This window comes from Oncorhynchus keta, chromosome 7 (genome assembly GCF_023373465.1).
Source record: "Oncorhynchus keta strain PuntledgeMale-10-30-2019 chromosome 7, Oket_V2, whole genome shotgun sequence".
Classification (NCBI taxonomy): domain Eukaryota; kingdom Metazoa; phylum Chordata; class Actinopteri; order Salmoniformes; family Salmonidae; genus Oncorhynchus; species Oncorhynchus keta.
The window spans coordinates 10,636,814-10,660,007 of record NC_068427.1 but is presented as its reverse complement, the minus strand read 5'-3'; the positions used below and the strand labels follow the sequence as shown (position 1 = coordinate 10,660,007).

Genomic DNA, 23,194 nt, shown 5'->3' with positions numbered 1-23,194 from the left:
GGGGGCTGAATAATTTTGCACGCCCAATTTTTCAGTTTTTGATTTGTTATAAAAGTTTGAAATATCCAATAAATGTCGTTCCACTTCATGATTGTGTCCCACTTGTTGTTGATTCTTCACAAAAAAATACAGTTTTATATCTTTATGTTTGAAGCCTGAAATGTGGCAAAAGGTTGCAAAGTTCAAGGGGGCCGAAAACTTTCGCAAGGCACTGTATATATTTTGTGCAGACACAGGAATCTAACATTGACAATAACCCACAAAATACCCCAAAAAGATGGCTGCCTAAATATGGTTCCCAATCAGAGACAACGTTAAACAGCTGCCTCTAATTGAGAACCAATCTAGGCAACTGTAGACATACATAAACACCTATATGGTAAACAACCCCATAAACCTACAAAACCCCTAGACAGTACAAAAACACATACATCACCCATGTCACACCCTGACCTAACAAAAACAATAAAGAAAACAAAGAATACTAAGGTCAGGGCGTGACAGTATGTTCAACATGTACAACACTATATACTGTATTACTTTTACTATTAGATGCACATACTACTTCACAATATCATATTGGAACTATACTGTAAAAATAACTAACCAAAATATATTTTGAGATGGTGCTTGATGCTGCTGTGAACCATCACAAGTATATATTTGTTGATGAAGCGTGCTTCAACCTGGCCAAAACTCATCGGTCAACGGGCGACCGTCCAAGTGCCTGGACAAAGTGGGGGAAACATCTCCATGTGCGCAGCTATCTCTGAAGTTGGGGTGGTAGGACCTGGGCCATTGTGTTTCTAAATGAAATTGAGCAGGCCTGTCAAGGTCAAGGGGTCACCTATGTCATTGTCAATGTCAGGATCCACCATAAAGGAATGGTTTCGGGTCCATCCCTGATTTGTGGCCCTATACCTGCCCCATACTCTCCTTTTCTCAACCCTATTGAGGATTTATTTTTCCAGCATGAAGGTGGAACGTGTACGATCACCATCCCATGAGCATGCCACCCTCTTTCTGGCCATGGATGAGGCCAATATCAAGCTTGGATTCGCTATGCCAAAAGGTTTTTCCTGCGGTGCATGAACAATGAGGACATTCACTGTGATATGGATGAGAATTTATGGCCAAATGCTCAAGACAGCCTTGATGCAAATGAGTGCGTGCAAAACATTGTGTTATTTTCATTAATTTTATTTTTTGTTACATTTGATCACACAGTGCACCTATGTTGCAGTTATATGAGAAACATTTTTGTTTGCATGAATTATTTTAGAGGATGACTTCATTTGATCACACCTTTGATTACAAATTGGATAGATATTATGTAGAATATTCCTTTCAGCATGTCTAAGTGTTCTGAAACACGTATCTTGCATGATTTACTATTGGATTAACTGACAGTTAAAATTACTAAATTGACAATATATCATTATATTGTGGATTGATCATTAAACCAATGTTATCATTAGATTTCAAAATCAATGGTTGTGTGGTGAGAGATGTTTACAATCTAAGTGAATGCACAATGACAGGTTTTGACTGAAAGACTGGCTGTGTTACAAGTGAGACCAGTTTTGTACTAAGAGTTGTGAAAATTTACCACATACTTGTGAAAATAGTACCAAAGCGATATAAAAGAAAACTTGTAAGATCAAATGTTTTAGCAGTCAATGTAAAGCAGATAAAAATACTACTTTGAGTCTAAGTTAAATATAATCATATTTATTTCCACTACAATGAGACCTGATTGACAGCCTGTAAAGATGAATCAGTTAGTTGGATCCAGACGCAATTTGCGATTGTTGATGAAGTCTGATACTTTTACCACACCGTTGTTCGAGATCCTGTGAGAAACAAAACAGGATACAGAGAAAATAAAAGAATAATTTATCATCTTCAAACCCTATCTATCGAGGTGTCATAAATGCTTTGTACTCACGCTCTCTTTTGCAGATAGCTGAGAACTCTGTCAATCTGCGACTGTGAGATGTTCTCATTCCCAACTGCCAGGTAGGTGTAGAGAAACCGGAAGGTTTCAAAGGACACACATGCATCTGGAGGCTTACAGTTGGAATCGCAGTTCATTATGTAGCAGGCCTGAGTCAAGGCATCTTTGACATTCTGTCAAGAGATGGACTAAGAGATTGACTTTCTTTTGAATATAGTGTACTTTTTTTATTTAACCTTTATTTAACTAGGAAGTCCCATTGAGCTCAGAAGTCCTCTTTTCCAAGGGAGACATACTTCATTGGTAATGTGAGAGATGCACATTCTACAATGAAATTACATAAAAATAATTACATATTGAATGCATTTATATTTAGTAAATATGATTTACCTTTCCAAGATAACTGCAGCATGAAGCAACAAATTTATTCCATTCAATTTCTTCACCAAACTTTCCCATTGAAAGGATGTGGTTCAAGGTATTCTCTGGCATATTCAAACTTTTCCATATGAGCCCAATCTCCAACTTTCTAACGGTCTCCCTTTCAGATAACTGGGAGATAGATTTTAAAAGGACTCCAGGTTAGTTGGCCTAACCTGTGTTGCTTGATTCGGCATCATGACAATTTGTTAACTGCAAGTGTACTCAAATCATACATCAAGAAAAGACCTGAGATATTATACCTGGGAATGTAGAATTCCCAATATCTCATTTGTCAGTTCCAGTTTGGTTTCAGGATTTGGCTTCACTGAAAAAGGCTGTCCTTTCACCATTGCTGTGAAGTACCTACACAAACGAAATAGTATGGGCTTTGAAACCTCCTCACTGTGTGTTTACAATAAAATATGGTGCATACAGTGAAATGCTGGAATACAAAGAAGCATCTGCTCCTTCAAGTGTTTTTTGAACTCACGCAGTGGAATACTCAATAATATCCTCTGGCTGAGCTCTGATGGCATCTTTGGTGAACTGCAGCAAAAAGTCTGGCAACTCTTGTGGAATATGAACACTCATTCCAGTGTGACTGCATCCACTTCCACTTGAATTAGGCCTAGACATGTCTGGGAACACAAATGGTCCTAAAGGTGTTCTGAGAGAGAGGAGAGAGGGAGAGAGAGAGAGAGAGAGAGAGAGGCATTTTATCAATGTTTTTTCATCTACTAGCTATATAGCTAACTTTTTCAGTTTTTCTTTTCATTATTCTTATAATTTATGTTCACACCCCTATAACATTTCATTAGGATGTTATTTAATTTGAATTATGTTACATGTTTTTGATTGTTATTTGTTGCACCCTAATAGTGATTTTCGAGCCCCCATGTCACCATTCAAAAAATCCTGATGCCCAGATGAATTGGTTTGTCATGCTGTTTTTACATATTTCTATTGAAATGCCAAGTAAAGCAGTTCAAGAAGTTCAAGAAGTTCATCCCACTGTTTTTCAAGTTTGCCTTGATAGAAAATGTAACATTAAGCCCCATTTTTTAATTAAAAAAAAATGTTTTGTTTAGGACTAACCATTAGCTTTAGTGGTAACAATCCAACATGTTTTTCTGCCAGTGAGCACAGGCATGTTTTTTTTAACATAGGTATGAATTCCAACATAAATAATGAATAAGATTTTTTTAAAACTTACTTAAACTCCTTTAGCTCTATCCCAAGAAAGAAAACACATCTAGTATAGCCTACTCCTCTCCGTTTCTGTTTAATATGTTTATTTTTAAACGAATACCTGCCAGGTAGGTAGCCAAGTAACGCCGCAAGCGTGACGTTCTTGTGACGTTTAGGTTTAATTGCGCTGTCTCACGTTGTTGGTGGTCAACAGAAAACACCAGGCTACCACTAGAGGGTAATGTTTAGCTTTCTATCGAGCTGACAGACAACAGCGTGATCACAGTGTCACATTGAATGCGATCCATTTATGATTTTAATAAGCCTAATGAAATATCAACAGCGAACCTTAACTTTAATCTTCTTTCATGTTTGGGGAAAGCTACACAAATACTTAATTCAAATCCACCGGAAACTGCTGACAAGAATCAGGCTACTAAATGTCATAGAATTACTTTTGGGATTGTTCCCATGTGCTCCCATATCGAATTTCCTCCTAATTAGGCCTATTATGACATATATCTTGATAGAGGGCATCAGCGGGACCAATAATGGTGCATTTGAATAGCAGGACGTGGTCTTGTTAACTCATGGGATGAAGGGAGCGAGAGGGGTTGTCCAATCGATTAACAAATCGTTTTTTTCTAGTCATGATCCTTAGCAGGGTGATTTTTAATTTTGTGATTGTCCCCCCGCTAAAAAAACATAGGTTTGTAGAAAGTAGATATATTTAATTACATGGCATCTTGTGTAAACTTTCTCTACAGCGAGCACTTTACTCACCAGCAATTACCTGTTTATAGGGAAAGGGGTTTGTTTAGGGGGCGTGTGTTTAGGGGCGGAGGGAGGGTGCGGAGGGGTCCGATTCTGAGCTATTGTTAGGAATACACCCCTGATGATACTGCTTGTATCTGCGCGATTAGTGGATTTTACAATCAATAAGAATACAATTAATTTGTTGGAATATTAGCCTGCTATTATGCGGTTTTTTTCCTGAAAACGTACAGATGTAAAATCATGTTGATGCTTTTTTTTATATAGCCAGACCAGTACCATTATGCAGATTTCGTGACATCACTAGAATTAACTGCCAAGAAACCGTTCTAATGCAACCACATGCTGATGCCTTGTCTTTGTAGGCTACATCTGCTCCGGCTGTATTATACTCAAGACGTGTGGCGTTTATAATGCATCCGTTGTTTTGCCAGTAGAACAACCCATTTGCAATCTTACGGTATCTTCAATTGTGTCACACGCGCCTTGGCTTCCTTTTGTGGCGCCGGGGCTGCGAGAGGAGGAGGTAGAGTTTTAAACAATAGAGCGCAAAATACAGCCCTGCTCCTTGGAGCTTGTAACAAGGACGGGAACCTACGACTGGAAAGCGAACAGCTGTGACAAAGAACTCAAGAACATGAAGAAGCTCGTGCACTGATTTGGTTATAGTAATCACTGGATATATTTTGCGCTACATTGTCTCTGACATCCTCAAGGAGAAAACATGAATTCAGCTGAAGGAGCCGAGGAGGGTCCAAATGATTCCGATACGGATGCGTTTTTCAAAACCGGTAGGATGAAAGTACAGTATTTGAAACGATTTCCCTCTGTGAAGTGAAACGTTTTGAGACATCCAGTGTTGTTTGGGGTAGGCTATTGTGTTGAACCTATGGCAAATCCATCTCATTCATAGCCACACTTGGTTTCTGTGAGTTCCTCGGCTTAGTTACCAGTCCAAAGAGTGTGGTTTTCACAGTCATTGGTATTCATTTACACTCTGTAAGCATTGAATTGAGGAAATCTGTAAAATTATGTCATATGTTGTATATGAATGTTCAATTAGGCTGTATTGGGGGTGGAAAGTGTATAAAGGACACTTGCTTTTGTTGGATATTTACCCTCATACGCTCTTATTGCAGGACCGTGAACTAATGACTTATACACACACACACACACACACACACACACACACACACACACACACACACACACACACACACACACACACACACACACACACACACACACACACACACACACACACACACACTGAGAGAGATACAGTATGTGTTAGTAAACACTTGGCATCAGGGGAAGTGAAGATTATATTATGCCATTCATAAAGTAGAGTATACACACCCTGGACTGCTTAATGGGTGCCTGTATCCGTCAGTGGGGGACTCCCATCACAGTGGAAAGGCAGTTTCTCAGGGACAACCCTAGCCGTCTGACACTGCTCATGTTTAGTGCCTCTACACAAAGTGTATCCCTGAGCAGTCTGCCGTGTGTGTGTCGCACACATTCTGCCTGCTCTACTGGAGAAGGGGGGACACACCCTGCCTCTCCATCTCACTCTAGTCTAGTGCATGGGAATCACACCCAGCTCTGCCGCCACGCACCCACTACGAAGTAGATATGTATCTCCATTTACAGCTTAATTAGTGGGATAAGCGGTTATTAGGGCCGGGCAAAAGACTAGGTCTACATCCCAAATGGTTCCCTATTCCCTAAATAATGCACAAAGTTTTTCCAGGGCCTTGGCTTTGGTCAAATGTAGTGCACTATATGGAATACACTGGTCAAAGGTAGTGGAATAGGGTGAAGTAATGCACTATAAAGGGAATAGGGTGCCATATTCTTTTACTTGTGGCTGTCTGACTGTGTTCCCTCCTTTTTTGTCAGTTAGAATGAGAGTAGGAGCTCCCTTCCTCTTTCCTCAGAGGGAGGTCATACTGGAAAGGCTCTTACTGTTTTTATGCAAAGCATCCTCATTGTAACTGGAGCATAATCTATCAGGCATCCTCCACTGTAGGTGGAGAGCAGATAAGAACCAGGAAGTGGGACAAAACACAAGCTGGGGGAAAAGTGGCGCCCCGGGCCCAGATACATTCTGCCTTTGGTGTCAAGGTCTGCAGAATCACACTACAGCAGCGCTGGCTTTTTCTTCTTCTACACTAAGATGGATTTGAAATGACTCCCAGATGGCGAGATCTGTAAAAGCCACTGGCGAGGAATATGACTTTGCTGTGGTGGTACAGTGGAGACCAAAAGAGGACATCTGCTCCTGTTTCTCCATCTACGATCTATCATTGATAGTTGTATTGATACAACATGGCAGGCCCTACCCTGGGGGCAGGCAGGCAGGGGGAGAGACCATAAACCATGAAAGGCCCCTTGCCCGGTCCCACTCAACCACAGCACCAACCAGGAGTGGGTGTTTACCGTGCGAGAGAAAGACATTATGTGGCTGAATGAGTAGTAATCCATTCACAACGGCCGGCTGAAAGAGCACTTGAAGTGGGTTTATGTCCCGGGCCTCACAGGAGACTCCAGGCCTGCTTATTCGGAGCTTAGAGGTAGATTAACCTCGAATGCGAACTTTAATTCACCCCTCTTTGTAAAGTGGATTCCGAGTCGAAGCATTTTCTTGTGTACATGACATAGGTCTTTTCCTCTTCAGGCTCACAAAGTAATCAGAGGGCTGTGTAGAACTGTATTTCTCCCTCCGTCTGCCTTTTTGATTATATGTAATTGGTAGCCATGGCAATCACTTTGCTGGGTAATTTTGGCTGCTGCTCTTGGCTTTTAAGTAGTTCCCTAGCAGAGCGAGGGCCATCATCAGTCCGGATAATAATTTCTGAAGATTGACAGAGGCAAACTCGTGGATTAGTATTTGATTTGCTTTAGCATTTCAGTCTGCCAGAAATAAGTCAAGCTGAGAAAAACCCCCCAGAGCAGCTGGGTTGAAAGGGGCTACTTTAGCTGATTGGACCTTCCCGACATTGTGAATATGAAGTAGGCTTATTAACCAAATGAATTGATAACACAACTAGACCTACATTTTGTATTTGTGTTATAAAACCCAAATTATATTTACACAGTTCCTTAGTGGCTATTGGGCGTTGTAGAGGGTTAGCTCTATTCATTGTTAAAAGCCCTGGCCAGTGTGTTGGTGCTAAATATGAGAGTGGGGTGTAGTGTGTGTGTGTAGTCACACAGCTTGCTCAAATCTGCTAGGGCAGCTGGTTGACCCTGGTGCCCCCGGGACCTTTTTCATTTTCCACTTCACCGTGTGATATAGGACCTGCTCCCTCAGGGAGCCAGTGCTTGCATCCCAAATGGCACCCGATTCCCTATATAGTGCACTACCTATGTAGGGAATAGGCTGCCATTTGGGATGCTCTCAATGACATAAAGGCTGCCTGGACTGGACAGTTAGGCTTAGGTTCTGATGCTTATTATCTGAGCTGAGTTTGGTGAGGGGCGATGCTTTTTCACTTAATTTAAAAGCTAAGGTTGACCGTTATGCCGCCCTGCACCTTAGAGGCTGCTGTCCTGTATACATAGACTTGGAATCACTGGCCACCTTAGTAATGGAACACTAGTCACTTTAATAATGTTTACGTACTGCTTTACTCATCTCATATGTATATACTATATTTTATTCTACTGTATTTTAGTCAATGCCAGTCTGTCATTGCTCAATCTAATACTTATACTTAATTCCATTATTTTACTTGTAGATTTGTTTGTATTGTTGTGAATTGTTAGATACTACTGCACTGTTGGAGCTAGGAACACAAGCATTTTGCTACACCTGCAATAACATCTGCTAAATATGTATATGTGACCAATAACATTTGATTTGATATGGATAGCTCCACTTTGTTGGGTAATGTCATGGCACTGCAGATGAGGCACTCCATGCATTCAGTCACCTGATTCATGCGTGGCGCATCACATGCACGTAAAACATCACATAAAAACACCTCGGTGTAATTGGCTCCCCAGTGTCAGGACAAATATTTACGTTAATTCACACGGCTCGCTTTGCTTTGTTATGTTTTCACTTCATTTCCCCCTTGGTAATAGGCCCATACAATTAAAAGTAACAGATCATTATTACATGATTGTTACAATGGTCATTTAATGTGTAGGCTACCTCAGTGCAGTGCCTATTTTGCCAGGTCATGCATTGACAATTGAGACCGTATAGAGCTACTTACAAAACGGCACATCTGCTCTGACCAAACAAACAATGCAGGCCAGGGTGTTGTGATCTTGGCACATGAAAGAGAATCTGTGAAAGGGAATGAAACACCTTGCTAACTGAATGGAGTCATGGTGTCCCTGCAGTCTGAGAGGCAGACCGACAGACAGGCAAGTTCCACCCCACCGTGACTAGCCCTGGCCTGGGTACTGCATCGCCGGGCAACCCCCCCTCCTGGTAGTGGTACCACACTGACTGACTGGCCTGGGGGGGGGGTTCTCCGATGCCCCCACTGTCACCCGGAACAATGGGTGTATACTGAACCCTCTCTCCCCGTCCCCTCTCCCCTCGGGCGGCCAGCCAGCCAGTCAGAAGCACCAGGCTCAGTCTATACTGCACCGCGCCACCAGGGTGGCAGATGGCTAATTGGCTGACGTAAACCACTAGGATAATAGAGAGAGTGAGAGAAGATTTGTGAGGATTATTGAGTCATGATCTGACGTGGAGGAGGGATAGGCAGAAAGAGGGATGTCCCCCACTCATAAAAGCAGCAGGCTCCTCACTGCTCATGTCGAACCATATGCTGCATGTGTGTTATTGAGGGCGGTCTGGTTGGTTAGCCTGAGAGGGTAACGGAGGGAGACCTTATTAGCAGATCGCTACTGCTGGAATATAAAGGCTTTTAGAGAAATTGACAAAGCAGTCGAAGCAGTTCCCTAAGGACAGCATCTGTGTTTATTCTGTCTGATAAAGAGTCTAAAGACATAACAGTAGTTGACGTTTTCTTCTGCCTGATTGTTTATCAGGAGTGGCTGGTTTTAGAGGCTTTCATTTTTGTTTTCCTGCATAATATTTCCTTGTCATATTTAATACATGTGCTACTGCATAATTTTAACCAGTCATTGCAGCAGTCATTTCAGTCTTGTCGTTTCAGTATGTCTAATAAAACCTGTGATGATGACAGTAGAGTGTTACATCTCACGGCGACAGAGACTATTATCCATTTCTGCTGGGAATTTACAGGATTGACTAATCCTTAACAAATCTCAACATAATTGGTGCTGTAATATCTCTACATTTGTGTTGAATTAATTAATGTACAGGCTAATCTAGATATGTATGGTTATGGGATTTTATAAAAGGTTTATTACACTTTTAGAGTACACTATTAAGGAATCGGTGTCTGTACTTTAGATGACATGGGTGCTTGGGACTCCACTCTGACCTGTGACGTAAAGGCACCCTACTCCATAGTGCACACATTTCCAGAAATCTTGGTTGGCGGATTCTGGATTCTCTGCTTATTCTCTCCTGATTCTAGAAGTCTTCAACCGGGATTTGGGAAAACCAGGGAATTTATTGAAAGTTCCCCAAATTTTGCAACCCTAGCCACAGATATAAAGTGCTCCGCATTAACAGTTGCAACAATGGCAAAGACTGAAGCAGGGAGGCGACAGCAGCGAAGTCCTGTAAGGCAATACTTTGAGAAGTTTAAATGAAAAGGTGCAAACTTTGTGAGCTGGAATTGAGCTACAGTGGCGGTACAAGTGTAATGCTTCACCATTTGAAAGGGAGAAATGCTGAGATCCAAATCATTGCTGGCAGCAGCTCTTCACAAGAAAGAAGGGGCGGAGTTTTGAAAATCACAGTGTTGATGTCAATGGTTTTTCATTTATTTAAATTGAACAAATTCTTATTTACATTGACAGCCTACCGGGGAACAACTGCCTTGTTCAGGGGCAGAACAACAGATGTTTTACCTTGTCAGCTCAGGGATTCGATCCAGCAACCTTTCGGTTAATGGCCCAACGCCTCTAACCACTAGGCTACCGGCCGCCCCAACGTCTGGGGTTGGGGGACAGCAGTAAGGTGAGCTCTGTCTGATAGCCATGACTTCGGTAGATGGAACTGCATTGCTCCCTAGCTGTCATATGCAGAACCATATCTGCATTGTGGATTCATGTATCTTTTAAATAAACAGTGAAAAAAAATGGCTGTTTTTAAACGCTAATATATATATTTTTTGCATTTGTCACATCCCTAATCAGGAATAGAGTTCTATTTGCGATGTAGCCACGGCAACCAGCTTAGACCACCCGCTCACCCCATCTTTGCCGCCTAGTTTAATATATTTTATATCCACTCAAGTGGATAGGCCTATTCCTTTATTTCCCCCCTCTTGTCCATGAACTCTCAAGGATTTTGTAAACTCTAGATGGGAAATATAGCGAGGCCTCTGAGATTGAAGATGGAAAGCATACCTGATAGGGTAAGCTTGAAAAAAGCTTAGGGGTTACAACCAAATAGTTGCCAACTGTAACCATCAGATTTTAGCATGATGTGAGAGGCCTAAATAGTGCTGTTTTTAAGAGGGGTAGGTAAGGGGACTGGTCATTTTCTAATCCTATACTGACAATTATGGAAAACCAATGTGTTGCGGTGATCTTTGTACGAACTTGAACCAAGTCACAGAGAAACACAGCAAGCAGAGCTAAAGGTAAATTCACCTCTTTACTTAAAGTCTTGACAAAAACAAGGCAACAGCACAAGAGTGCACTAAAAATAAGACCTAAGCACAGATACAAGCAACAGAGGAACCTAATTAGCAAGGCAACCAGGTGAACTAAGAAAGTAATCAAAACCAGGTGAAACCAATAAGTAATAATTAGGGTAACCTGGAAACTGGAACACAAGGCAAGGGTGCCCTCCAGCGCTAACCCAAGGGAACAACAACCACATAAATGGAACCTGTGACAGAATGGCCGTGAAAATGTTAAAAAATCGACCGCCAATCGTTTAATACATCAATTTGAGTAATGTGTCTGTCTGGTTTGAGCTTGCGCTCTTCCTAGCGAATTTCGTTCCAGTCTGCAGTTTGCTGAGCAAGTGAGTGTGACAGACAATGCTGTATTTGTGCAAGGTAGAGATGCCCTGTTCAGGTATTTTTTTCTAGATTCAGGGATGCAAACTAGTCACCCTTTGGCGAAATTCTGCATTTTGAATCCAAACTAGGTGACCGACGTGATTCGTGTAGATCCGATGAGAAAAGTTTGGGAGAGGGGACATACTACTGGCTATAAGCAAATGAGGGATGTGCGTTTGGAGCAATCCTGGCTGTATCCAAGGCTCAGCCAATTGTTCACATAACAACAGAATGCAGCACGCGACTGAAGAGAGAATAGACAACCAATTTGCTAGTTACAGCATCAGCGTATCTGGAAAGACAGCGGAGAGTGGAATGGCAGTTTGCCAGTTACAGCAGCACATCCCCTGAACGATAAGCAGCACATCCCCTGAATGAAAGTTTGAGGTGAGGGAGAAAGTGTGGAGGAACAAGTATTGTTTGGAATTGTTAAGTGTCTCGCTAGCTGGATTGAATTCTCTGTTAGCTAGCCAGAGAAATGTTGGGCAACATTAGCCAACTTAACTGATCAAATAATTGAGTTTATGGTGTGAAAATTAGCTGGCTAATAAAGTCAGACTGCTAAACGATGGCTAGCTAATGCTACAACATCAGATGAGCTAACATTAGTAACCCTAACCAATTCACTATAGTATCAACTGGTGGCGTATAGGACTCCTTGCCATTCCTCAAGTTATAAAGCGTTAGTTGCTTACTGGACCCCGGCAATCTGTGAGAAACTAGCTAACAAACTAACTACTATCTGTGAACTAATGTTTTCCTTCTACAGTCTGTGGTTAATTTTCAGAATGAGAGAATTAGGTGACAATGAGGCATTGCTTGTGGATTCAGGGATCAAGTGTAGCTGGAGCTGGGCCTGGCTTATGCTGGATGCCACTATAGAGTTGAAAGGAACACCACACACATCTCTCACTTTTTCAATACAGTGGATTAAAAGGGGTATGCCAGGTATACTCTCTGCCTGAAAGAGATCAATTATGCGTACAAAGGCAGAAAGTGTACAAGCTAATAATGTGCTGTGTAGCCCAAAGATATAGCTTTTGTTCTGTTGTGTTGTGTACACTTGTGTGTAAGTGTGCGGGTGTTATTACATGTTTTACTCATGTAACGTTATTTTTGCACACATGTAGCCTTGTGCACTTGATTGATGTCTACTATAGTGGCCACTATAATAGAGCAAAAATAGAATTGCTGTTTGTTTCATTCTATTTGTACTTTAAGATGTTTTTTCCCCCAAGAGCAATATTTAGATGTGTGTGGTCACAAGCATTCTATTATAAAGGTGGTTATGGATAACTGTTTTTTTTCTCAAGACTTGAGTGTCATTTGCAGTAAAGTCTAGGCAACAAATAACATTGAATTTATTTCTTTACATTTTCTAGCTGTAAGTTTACATTTACATTTACATTTAAGTCATTTAGCAGACGCTCTTATCCAGAGCGACTTACAAATTGGTGCATACACCTTATGACATCCAGTGGAACAGCCACTTGCATCTAAATCTTTTTTGGGGGGGAGAAGGGGGTGAGAAGGATTACTTACCCTTACTTACCCTATCCTAGGTATTCCTTGAAGAGGTGGGGTTTCAGGTGTCTCCGGAAGGTGGTGATTGACTCCGCTGTCCTGGCGTCGTGAGGGAGTTTGTTCCACCATTGGGGGCCAGAGCAGCGAACAGTTTTGACTGGGCTGAGCGGGAACTGTACTTCCTCAGTGGTAGGGAGGCGAGCAGGCCAGAGGTGGATGAACGCAGTGCCCTTGTTTGGGTGTAGGGCCTGATCAGAGCCTGGAGGTACTGAGGTGCCGTTCCCCTCACAGCTCCGTAGGCAAGCACCATGGTCTTGTAGCGGATGCGAGCTTCAACTGGAAGCCAGTGGAGAGAGCGGAGGAGCGGGGTGACGTGAGAGAACTTGGGAAGGTTGAACACCAGACGGGCTGCGGCGTTCTGGATGAGTTGTAGGGGTTTAATGGCACAGGCAGGGAGCCCAGCCAACAGCGAGTTGCAGTAATCAAGACGGGAGATGACAAGTGCCTGGATTAGGACCTGCGCCGCTTCCTGTGTGAGGCAGGGTCGTACTCTGCGGATGTTGTAGAGCATGAACCTACAGGAACGGGACACCGCCTTGATGTTAGTTGAGAACGTCAGGGTGTTGTCCAGGATCACGCCAAGGTTCTTAGCGCTCTGGGAGGAGGACACAATGGAGTTGTCAACCGTGATGGCGAGATCATGGAATGGGCAGTCCTTCCCCGGGAGGAAGAGGAGCTCCGTCTTGCTGAGGTTCAGCTTGAGGTGGTGATCCGTCATCCACACTGATATGTCTGCCAGACATGCAGAGATGCGATTCGCCACCTGGTCATCAGAAGGGGGAAAGGAGAAGATTAATTGTGTGTCGTCTGCATAGCAATGATATGAGAGACCATGTGAGGTTATGACAGAGCCAAGTGACTTGGTGTATAGCGAGAATAAGAGAGGGCCTAGAACAGAGCCCTGGGGGACACCAGTGGTGAGAGCGCGTGGTGAGGAGACAGATTCTCGCCACGCCACCTGGTAGGAGCGACCTGTCAGGTAGGACGCAATCCAAGCGTGGGCCGCGCCGGAGATGCCCAACTCGGAGAGGGTGGAGAGGAGGATCTGATGGTTCACAGTATCGAAGGCAGCCGATAGGTCTAGAAGGATGAGAGCAGAGGAGAGAGAGTTAGCTTTAGCAGTGCGGAGCGCCTCCGTGATACAGAGAAGAGCAGTCTCAGTTGAATGACTAGTCTTGAAACCTGACTGATTTGGATCAAGAAGGTCATTCTGAGAGAGATAGCGGTAGAGCTGGCCAAGGACGGCACGCTCAAGAGTTTTGGAGAGAAAAGAGAGAAGGGATACTGGTCTGTAGTTGTTGACATCGGAGGGATCGAGTGTAGGTTTTTTCAGAAGGGGTGCAACTCTCGCTCTCTTGAAGACGGGAGGGACGTAGCCAGCGGTCAGGGATGAGTTGATGAGCGAGGTGAGGTAAGGGAGAAGGTCTCCGGAAATGGTCTGGAGAAGAGAGGAGGGGATAGGGTCAAGCGGGCAGGTTGTTGGGCGGCCGGCCGTCACAAGACGCGAGATTTCATCTGGAGAGAGAGGGGAGAAAGAGGTCAGAGCATAGGGTAGGGCAGTGTGAGCAGAACCAGCGGTGTCGTTTGACTTAGCAAACGAGGATCGGATGTCGTCGACCTTCTTTTCAAAATGGTTGACGAAGTCATCTGCAAAGAGGGAGGAGGGGGGAGGATTCAGGAGGGAGGAGAAGGTGGCAAAGAGCTTCCTAGGGTTAGAGGCAGATGCTTGGAATTTAGAATGGTAGAAAGTGGCTTTAGCAGCAGAGACAGAGGAGGAAAATGTCGAGAGGAGGGAGTGAAAGGATGCCAGGTCCGCAGGGAGGCGAGTTTTCCTCCATTTCCGCTCGGCTGCCCGGAGCCCTGTTCTGTGAGCTCGCAAGGAGTCGTCGAGCCACGGAGCGGGAGGGGAGGACCGAGCCGGCCTGGAGGATAGGGGACATAGGGAGTCAAAGGATGCAGTAAGGGAGGAGAGGAGGGTTGAGGAGGCAGAATCAGGAGATAGGTTGGAGAAAGTTTGAGCAGAGGGAAGAGATGATAGGATGGAAGAGGAGAGAGTAGCGGGGGAGAGAGAGCGAAGGTTGGGACGGCGCGATACCATCCGAGTAGGGGCAGTGTGGGAAGTGTTGGATGAGAGCGAGAGGGAAAAGGATACAAGGTAGTGGTCGGAGACTTGGAGGGGAGTTGCAATGAGGTTAGTGGAAGAACAGCATCTAGTAAAGATGAGGTCAAGCGTATTGCCTGCCTTGTGAGTAGGGGGAAGGTGAGAGGGTGAGGTCAAAAGAGGAGAGGAGTGGAAAGAAGGAGGCAGAGAGGAATGAGTCAAAGGTAGACGTGGGGAGGTTAAAGTCGCCCAGAACTGTGAGAGGTGAGCCGTCCTCAGGAAAGGAGCTTATCAAGGCATCAAGCTCATTGATGAACTCTCCGAGGGAACCTGGAGGGCGATAAATGATAAGGATGTTAAGCTTGAAAGGGCTGGTAACTGTGACAGCATGGAATTCAAAGGAGGCGATAGACAGATGGGTAAGGGAGAAAGAGAGAAAGACCACTTGGGAGAGATGAGGATCCCGGTGCCACCACCCCGCTGACCAGAAGCTCTCGGGGTGTGCGAGAACACGTGGGCGGACGAGGAGAGAGCAGTAGGAGTAGCAGTGTTATCTGTGGTGATCCATGTTTCCGTCAGTGCCAAGAAGTCAAGGGACTGGAGGGAGGCATAGGCTGAGATGAACTCTGCCTTGTTGGCCGCAGATCGGCAGTTCCAGAGGCTACCGGAGACCTGGAACTCCACGTGGGTCGTACGCGCTGGGATCACCAGATTAGGGTGGTCGCGGCCACGCGGTGTGGAGCGTTTGTATGGTCTGTGCAGAGAGGAGAGAACAGGGATAGACAGACACATAGTTGACAGGCTACAGAAAAGGCTACGCTAATGCAAGGAGATTGGAATGACAAGTGGACTACACGTCACGAATGTTCAGAAAGTTAAGCTTACGTAGCAAGAATCTTATTGACTAAAATGATTAAAATGATACAGTACTGCTAAAGTAGGCTAGCTGGCAGTGGCTGCGTTGTTGACACTACACTAATCAAGTCGTTCCGTTGAGTGTAATAGTTTCTACAGTGCTACTATACGGGGGCTAGCTGGCTAGCTAGCAGTGTTGTTTACGTTACGTTGCGTTAAAAGAACGACAATAGCTGGCTAGCTAACCTAGGAAATCGCTCTAGACTACACAATTATCTTTGAAACAAAGACGGCTATGTAGCTAGCCACGATCAAACAAATCAAACCGTTGTACTGTAATGAAATGAAATGAAAATGTGACACTACCTGACCGGTGATTGAATTCGAAACAGTAGACGTTGGCTACTGGCAGAGTCTCCTACGTTAAGGACGACAAATAGCTGGCTAGCGAACCTCAGTGAATTAAGATAATCACTCCAAGGCTACACACACTAAACTACACAATTATCTTGGAAACAAAGACAGCTATGTAGCTAGCTAACGCTAGACTAATCAAGTCGTTGAGTTGAGTGAATAGCACTACAGTGATGCTAATCTGTGTGCGTTAGCTAGCGCTTGCTAGCTCCTGGGCGAATAGCAGTGAAGGCTACGTTAGGGCGACGAAATACGATAATTATGCAATTATCTCTGATACAAGGACAGCTATGTAGCTAGCTAAGAAGAATTGCTAAGATTAGACAAATCAACCGTTGTACTATAATGAAATGTAATGAAAAAGTTATACAACCTGCAGAGCGAAGTGCGAATGCGACCGCTCGCTCCGCTCGCTCCAACCCGGAGTTAAGTTCACATCAACCACTTTTTATTTTACACACAGAGACTGATCATGTAGATCAGTGGTTCCCAAACGTTTTATAGTCCCGTACCCCGTCAAACATTCAACCTCCAGCTGCGTACCCCTTCTAGCACCGGGGTCAGCGCACTCTCAAATGTTGTTTTTTGCCATCATTGTAAGCCTGCCACACACACACTATACAATACATTTATTAAAAGTAAGAATGAGTGTGCGTTTTTGTCACAACCCGTGGGAAGTGACAACTAGCTCTTATAGGACCACGGCACAGATAATCTATCATTTTTAGCCATTTTACATATAAAACCTTATTTTTTCATCGACAATTGTGAATAACTGACCACAGGTTAATGAGAAGGGTGTGCTTGAAAGGATGCACATGACGCTGCAATATTGGGTTGTATTGGAGAGAGTCTCAGTCTTAAATAATTTCCCACTCACAGTCTGTGCCTGTATTTAGTTTTCATGCTAGTGAGGGCCGAGAATCCACTCTCACATAGGTACGTGGTTGCAAAGGGTGTCTTAACAGTGCGATTTGCCAAGGCAGGATACTCTGAGCGCAGCCTAATCCAGAAATCTGCCAGTTGCTTCTGATTAAATAAAATTTTCACAGAACCGCTTGTTGCAATTTTGATGAGGCTGTCTTGTTCAGATATCGGTAAGTGGACTGGAGGCAGGGCATGAAAGGGATAACGAATCCAGTTGTTTGTCATCTGTTTAGGGAAAGTACCTGCGTGATTGCGCACCCAACTCACTCAGGTGCTTCGCTTTATCACATTTGACATTGTCTGTAAGCTTGAGTTCATTTGCACACAAAAAATCATACAATGATGGAAATACCTGTGTGTTGTCCTTGTTAATGGAGACAGAGAAGAGCTCAAACGTCTTAATCATAGCCTCAGTTTTGTCCCGCACATTGAATATAGTTGCGGAGAGCCCCTGTAATCCTAGATTCACATCATTCAGGCGAAAAAACATCACCCAGGTAGGCCAGTCGTGTGAAAAACTCATCATCATGTAAGCGTTCAGACAAGTGAAAATAATGTCAGTAAAGAACTTTAACCTTGTCTTTCAAATTTAAAAAACGTGTCAATACTTTGCCCCTTGATAACCAGCGCACTCCTGTATGTTGTAAAAGCGTTACATGGTCGCTGCCCATAACATTGTAAAGTACACAAAATCCACGAGAGTTCAGGGGCCTTGCTTTAACAAAGTTAACCATTTTCACTGTAGTGTCCAAAATCTCTTTCAAGCTGTCAGGCATTCCCTTGGCAGCAAGAGCCTCTCAGTGGATGCTGCAGTGTACCCAAGTGGCGTTGGGAGCAACAGCTTGCACACGCGTTACCACTTCACTATGTCTCCCTGTCATGGCTTTTGCGCCATCAGTGCAGATACCAACACATCTTGACCACCAAAGTCCATTTGATGTCACAAAGCTGCCCTGTACTTTAAACATATATTCTCCTGTTGTCCTGGTTTCCAGTGGTTTGCAGAAGAGGATGTCTTCCTTACTTGACCCTCCCATAAATGAAACAGACATATACCAGGAGCTGTGCCAGGCCCGCCACGTCTGTTGACTCATCCAGCTGTAACGCATAGAGCTCCCTGGCTTGTATGCGAAGTAGTAATTGTTTCAAAACATCTCCTGCCATGTCACTGATAGGTCGTTGAAACAGTGGTGTTTAATGAAGGTTTTGTCTGTATAGTTTTTTGGGCCTTTCCCCCCAGCATTGTACCAGCCATATCCGCGGCAGCAGGAATAATTAAGTCCTCCACAATAGTATGGGGCTTGCCTGTCCTAGCCACTCTGTAGCTTCTAGCCCCTTCTTATTAATGGTACCTGTTGCTTTTATACATGTCTTACTACTTACTATTTGGCGTACCCCCAACGGCATTGTGTGTACCCCTTTGGGAATGCCAGTTTGCGAATACCTGTGTAGATCATATTCTTTGTAGTATAATTAGTTATAACCTGCATTTCCCACTAGCAGGGATATTTTTGCATGTTTCAGTGCAACAACAAAAAAAGTGGCACCTTTTTGGGCCCTCACTAGTTTGCATCCCTGTAGATTTATCTCCCTATAAGACAACTGACATAAATAGCATACAAAGGATGAATCAGACACTTTATCAATAGCAACAGCTCATGGTGCTCCTGGAATCAGAAGCTTTTTTGACTTAATGGAGGAACGTAGTCAGAGAAATGCTGATGAATGTCTTGCTTGAGTTGTATATGCAACTGGCTGACCTCTGATGCTCACCGGCAATGTGTATTGGAAGAGATTTCTGAATGTTCTTCGCCCAGCATACACCCCTCCAACCAGACATGCTTTATCTACTCATTTGCTAGACGCAGAGTTCAGCAGAGTTCAAGTTAAGGTCAAGCAAATCATAGAGAAGGCAGACTGTATTGCAATCATCTCTGATGGGTGTTCGAAAGTTTGTGGGCAAGGAATAATGAACTACATCATCTCCACCCCTCAACCAGTATTCTACAAGAGCACAGACACAAGGGACAACAGACACGCCGGTCTCTACAATGCATATGAGATGAAGGCTGTCATCAATGTCCTTGGACCTTAGAAGGTATTTGCACTGGTGACAGACAATGCTGTGAACATGAAGGCTGCTTGGTCTAAAATGGAGGAGTCCTACGCTCACATCACAGCCATTGGCTGTGCTGCTCATGCATTGACTCTGCTCCTCAAGGACACCATGGCACTGAAAACAATGGAGAGAGCCAAGCAAATGGTTAGGTATGTGAAGGGTCATCAAGTTATAGCAGCAATCTATCTCACCAAGAAAAGTGAGAAGAATAAGAGCACCACATTGAAGCTGCTCAGCAACACCTGTTGGGGTGGTGTTGTCATCATGTTTGATATGGCAGTCGTGCCAACATCTCATCAGCCACCTGGTGGAAGGGACTTTGTGGATCTGAGCCTCGTTCCCCTTTAGTTTCTAGACTATCATTTTACAGATGTACTTTTAAAACGTTTTTGGGAGATGTGATGGATCATTGAGGATCATTCAATATTTACTTTCTTTGGTTGTTCAGTGAAGTCATCCCATGTGAAGAGTCAAACCGTTTGATTCAAGTTCAATTCGTAACTAAATAGTTTTAAAAATGTATATTGGAAGGATTTAATAATTTGCAATTATGTCTAGGTAAAAAGTCATATGTTTATGTTTCTCTCTCCATATGATATGGTAAATATATGCAATGCAAAAAACATCTACCTTCAAACGGTGTTAATATTCATTTGCATATATTTCTGTTAATTCCCATATATTCCCGTTAATTCCCACGGAACGTTTCGAAAGTGTGCAACCCTAAATGGCAGTGGTTAATTGGTGGGCTCAGGGAGTCGGTGGTAACTAATTACATGGGGGTCAAGTACGGCGCTGCCACCTGAAAAAGTCAAATTAGCTACTCATAGCAGTAATGTGAGGATGATAGTTGGATGGCTGGGTCCCAAGTGGCTGCCTGCGTGATAAGGGCCTACAATGGCAGAGTTAAGCAGGGAGAGGAGCCGGCTAGTGTGTGTGTGTGTGTGTGTGTGTGTGTGTGTGTGTGTGTGTGTGTGTGTGTGTGGTGCTGCACGTGCGTGCGTATGTGTGTCAGAGAGAGAGATTACACTCTCAAACACCACTCCACATCAGGAGTCCACAGGGAAGGAAAGCATGTAAACCAGAGCATTACTATTGGAGGATTTTCTATTGACTTTCTCTCGGTTCGGACTGGCGCTTACACATGCCCATAGGGAAACCACTCCTTCAACCCTCCGTCCTTCTATCCACCTCTCTCTCTGCCAAGAACAAGGGATTGAAAGGAGTGGTGAGGAGACTCAGCAGAGTCTCAATGTTCTGTTGTTTTGCCTTGTGATGAAGACATTGCTTTTGAGACCCCCTCTGACGCCAGTGTCTATATCTGTCTGCAGGAGTCTCCGGGGGTAATAGCCATGATATAACGAGAAAATGAAAATGGATATGAGAGAGTTAGTCATTTCAAGGGAAAGCTCGAACAGTCTCCTGTTTTATTGTTCTCCTCCTTCAGATCCCCCCCCCCCTTATCCTCATTCCCTGTCCTGTCCACAGATGTGTGTGTGAGTGCGTTCATGTGCAATTTGTGTGTGCGTGAGTGAGGGGGTATTAGTGTACGTGTGTGTCTGTGCCTTAGCCCCTGACCTCCCTCCTCTCTGAGCACTCAGCCCTGACTCACTGTCAGCCACAAGGTCGCATGGGATGGAACTGGAGAGCACTCATGAATTTTTCATCTCTTGCTCTGCTCTCCTCCAGTCAACTTACTGTATTCCTCCTCTGCTTTATGCCGGGTATGCGTCCCAAATGGCACCCTAAATGGCACCCTATTACCTGATATAGTGCACTACTTCTGACCGGAGCCTTATGGGCCCTGGTTAAAAGTGGTGCACTACTTAGGGAATAGGGTGCCATTTGGGGCAACACACGAGGCTGGCTGGGCTGGACGACTACAAGGCACCACTGTCTGTCTGCCTCTTATTAAGCCTCTGTATTAAAGATGCCCCTGCAGCATCAGCTCTGTCACCTTGTTCCTCTCTGATGATTAATCTCCGTAACAAAAATGGTGCTGAGGGCTGTTGCACATAAAAGTTGTCCTATTGTCCTATTGTCTTAACGACTCTGTGTCGAGATGGGCTAACTAAAAGGCCTTATGATGCCAGCAGTTAAGACCTGTTCATAAATAGCCTGTCAAAAAGTGGTGTTCAGCACACGTCCCACAAGATTGGTCTGGTGTCAGCATGCACCCAAAACGCCCTAGTTATGTCAAATAAGGGGAAGAGAGAGCCAGAGAGCCAGAATCACACTGTTAATGGAAAGATGGTTCGCTTAACACTTTTCCAACACAATATTTCACTGTAACTGGAGCAGGGACGATTGAGGAGAAAAGGGATATGAACAGGGTGTAAGAGGCGCCCAATAGAGATACTACAGGAAGTGATGCCAGTAAAATGCCTTTTTGAGCAACCGCCTCTCCCTCTTACATCTTTGTAAGCTCTCTGATAACTGTAACAGGCGACACACCAATAGTATACACATCAAGTAGTACACACCACAGCTGTAGCAGCATAGTAACAGCATAGTACTTTAGTATCCATGCTGAAGTGCTATGCTGTTACTGTCGTAAATACAGCATTACTACACAGGTAGACGGGCGAACGTAAAGTGTTACCTACAGTGCAGTTCTTTTCACCTACAGAGTTACCCTGAATGTGTCTCTAACACGTGGGAACCCAGGAGAGTATGGCAGAGTATAGTTTAGGCCTAAAATGAGTAACCATGCTTGGGTTGTTCCACCTCAAAAAGCACAAGAAAGAGGATTGTGACACTCACCATGTGAGATTGTTCTGAAATCCTCTCTGTAGTTAGAAACAGATCAGATTAGCATTCCTGAAACATTTTGTTGAAATATAATTTGATATCTGAGAAAATAAGCTAATTGGTAGCACCCAAATTAGCCATCTCCATTCCATTCCATTTCCATTTTTTCTAACAATGAGTTAGAATCCAAAGAAATGGTCAAAAGACTCCTATTGACCCCCACATCCCACGCCAATCCCACTGTATTTCACAAACTTTAAAGTACTTGTTAAGGAGAGAGTGGTCTGTGCACGGGCAAGAAGGCAGGCAGGCTGGGCACTGAAGCTCAATGTTATTTGATTGACAGTTCTGGCTGCCTAGTGATGGACGTTAGCCCCGCTTCGGAAGCGGGCATTCCTTTACAGACAAGTAAAAAATGTCCAGGGAAGGTTTTGTGTTGGCATTTAAAAAGCCGTTGTGAAGCCTACCGTAACAGACAAAAAAACATACCATAGTCGAGGTGCTAGAAAGGGTCACATTCCATTATGTCTCAAAAGGTCATCGATACGGATACGGTAGCCTACTGTAATTTCATATTATGAGACAAAAACACTCCCTCCCACTCAGCAACATAAAGTACCTCATGCTCACAAGACTGGCCCGGAGATGCCTCTGTATCCCAGTGACATCGGTGCCATGAATAGCCTAGGATATTCTACACCCTACAGACCGAAGACTGAACACACACTTGAATCATTAGCAAAGAGGAAGTGCAGACAGGTCAGCGAAATGGAGAGAGAGGGGCAGGCAGAACCATATGTCTTGGTAATCTGCATCTTGCTATGTCCTGTCTTGCATGACTTGCAAATTCACCGAAGTAGTCTAACGTTTCCCTCTCACTCTCTGGTTTTATTTAAATTACACAAATTTCCCCAGCCATTGCAGCCTATCGTCTATTTAGATTATAACATGTGAAAATGTGTTTTGCG

General features: G+C 44.0%; 2 protein-coding genes across 9 annotated transcripts in view; one reads left to right on the top strand and one right to left on the bottom strand.

Moving 5' to 3' along the window:
• Positions 1-1,715: 1,715 nt before the first annotated feature.
• On the bottom strand, positions 1,716-3,733 carry LOC118386473 (ropporin-1-like). Of its 4 annotated transcripts, none has more exons than XM_035774200.2 (6): positions 3,594-3,732; positions 2,871-3,047; positions 2,641-2,743; positions 2,348-2,509; positions 1,949-2,130; positions 1,716-1,853 (listed from the first exon to the last, which is right to left on the bottom strand). In XM_035774200.2, exons 2-6 carry the CDS (start codon positions 3,014-3,016, stop codon positions 1,778-1,780), a joined length of 669 nt encoding a protein of 222 aa, XP_035630093.1. In that variant the 5' UTR covers positions 3,017-3,047; positions 3,594-3,732; the 3' UTR covers positions 1,716-1,777. The 4 variants fall into 4 exon arrangements, 3 of the variants coding, with proteins under 3 accessions (XP_035630093.1, XP_052379276.1, XP_035630094.1); XM_052523316.1 differs by having other exon boundaries at positions 1,949-2,070; XR_004826221.2 differs by lacking the exon at positions 2,348-2,509 and having other exon boundaries at positions 1,949-2,281; positions 3,594-3,733.
• Positions 3,734-4,670: 937 nt separating this feature from the next.
• Positions 4,671-23,194, top strand: part of LOC118385967 (kalirin-like) — a 304,704-nt gene continuing 286,180 nt past the window's right edge. For 3 of the 5 annotated variants that reach the window (XM_052521955.1, XM_052521954.1, XM_052521952.1), the window contains exon 1: positions 4,671-5,133. In XM_052521955.1, coding sequence (XP_052377915.1) covers positions 5,067-5,133 — 67 coding nt within the window. In that variant the 5' untranslated portion in view covers positions 4,671-5,066. The remainder of the gene's footprint in view (positions 5,134-23,194) is intronic. The other 2 variants (XM_052521953.1, XM_035773242.2) reach the window with 2 other exon arrangements.

Bases quoted from the DNA above. Each gene is read 5' to 3' on its own strand.
- LOC118386473 (XM_035774200.2), bottom strand. From the start codon at position 3,016: ATGTCTAGGCCTAATTCAAGTGGAAGTGGATGCAGTCACACTGGAATG. The intron at 2,131-2,347 runs GTAAATCATATT...ATCTCTTGACAG, and splicing joins GCTGCAGTTATCTTGGAAAG to AATGTCAAAGATGCCTTGAC. The intron at 1,854-1,948 runs GTGAGTACAAAG...TGTTTCTCACAG, and splicing joins AGCTATCTGCAAAAGAGAGC to GATCTCGAACAACGGTGTGG.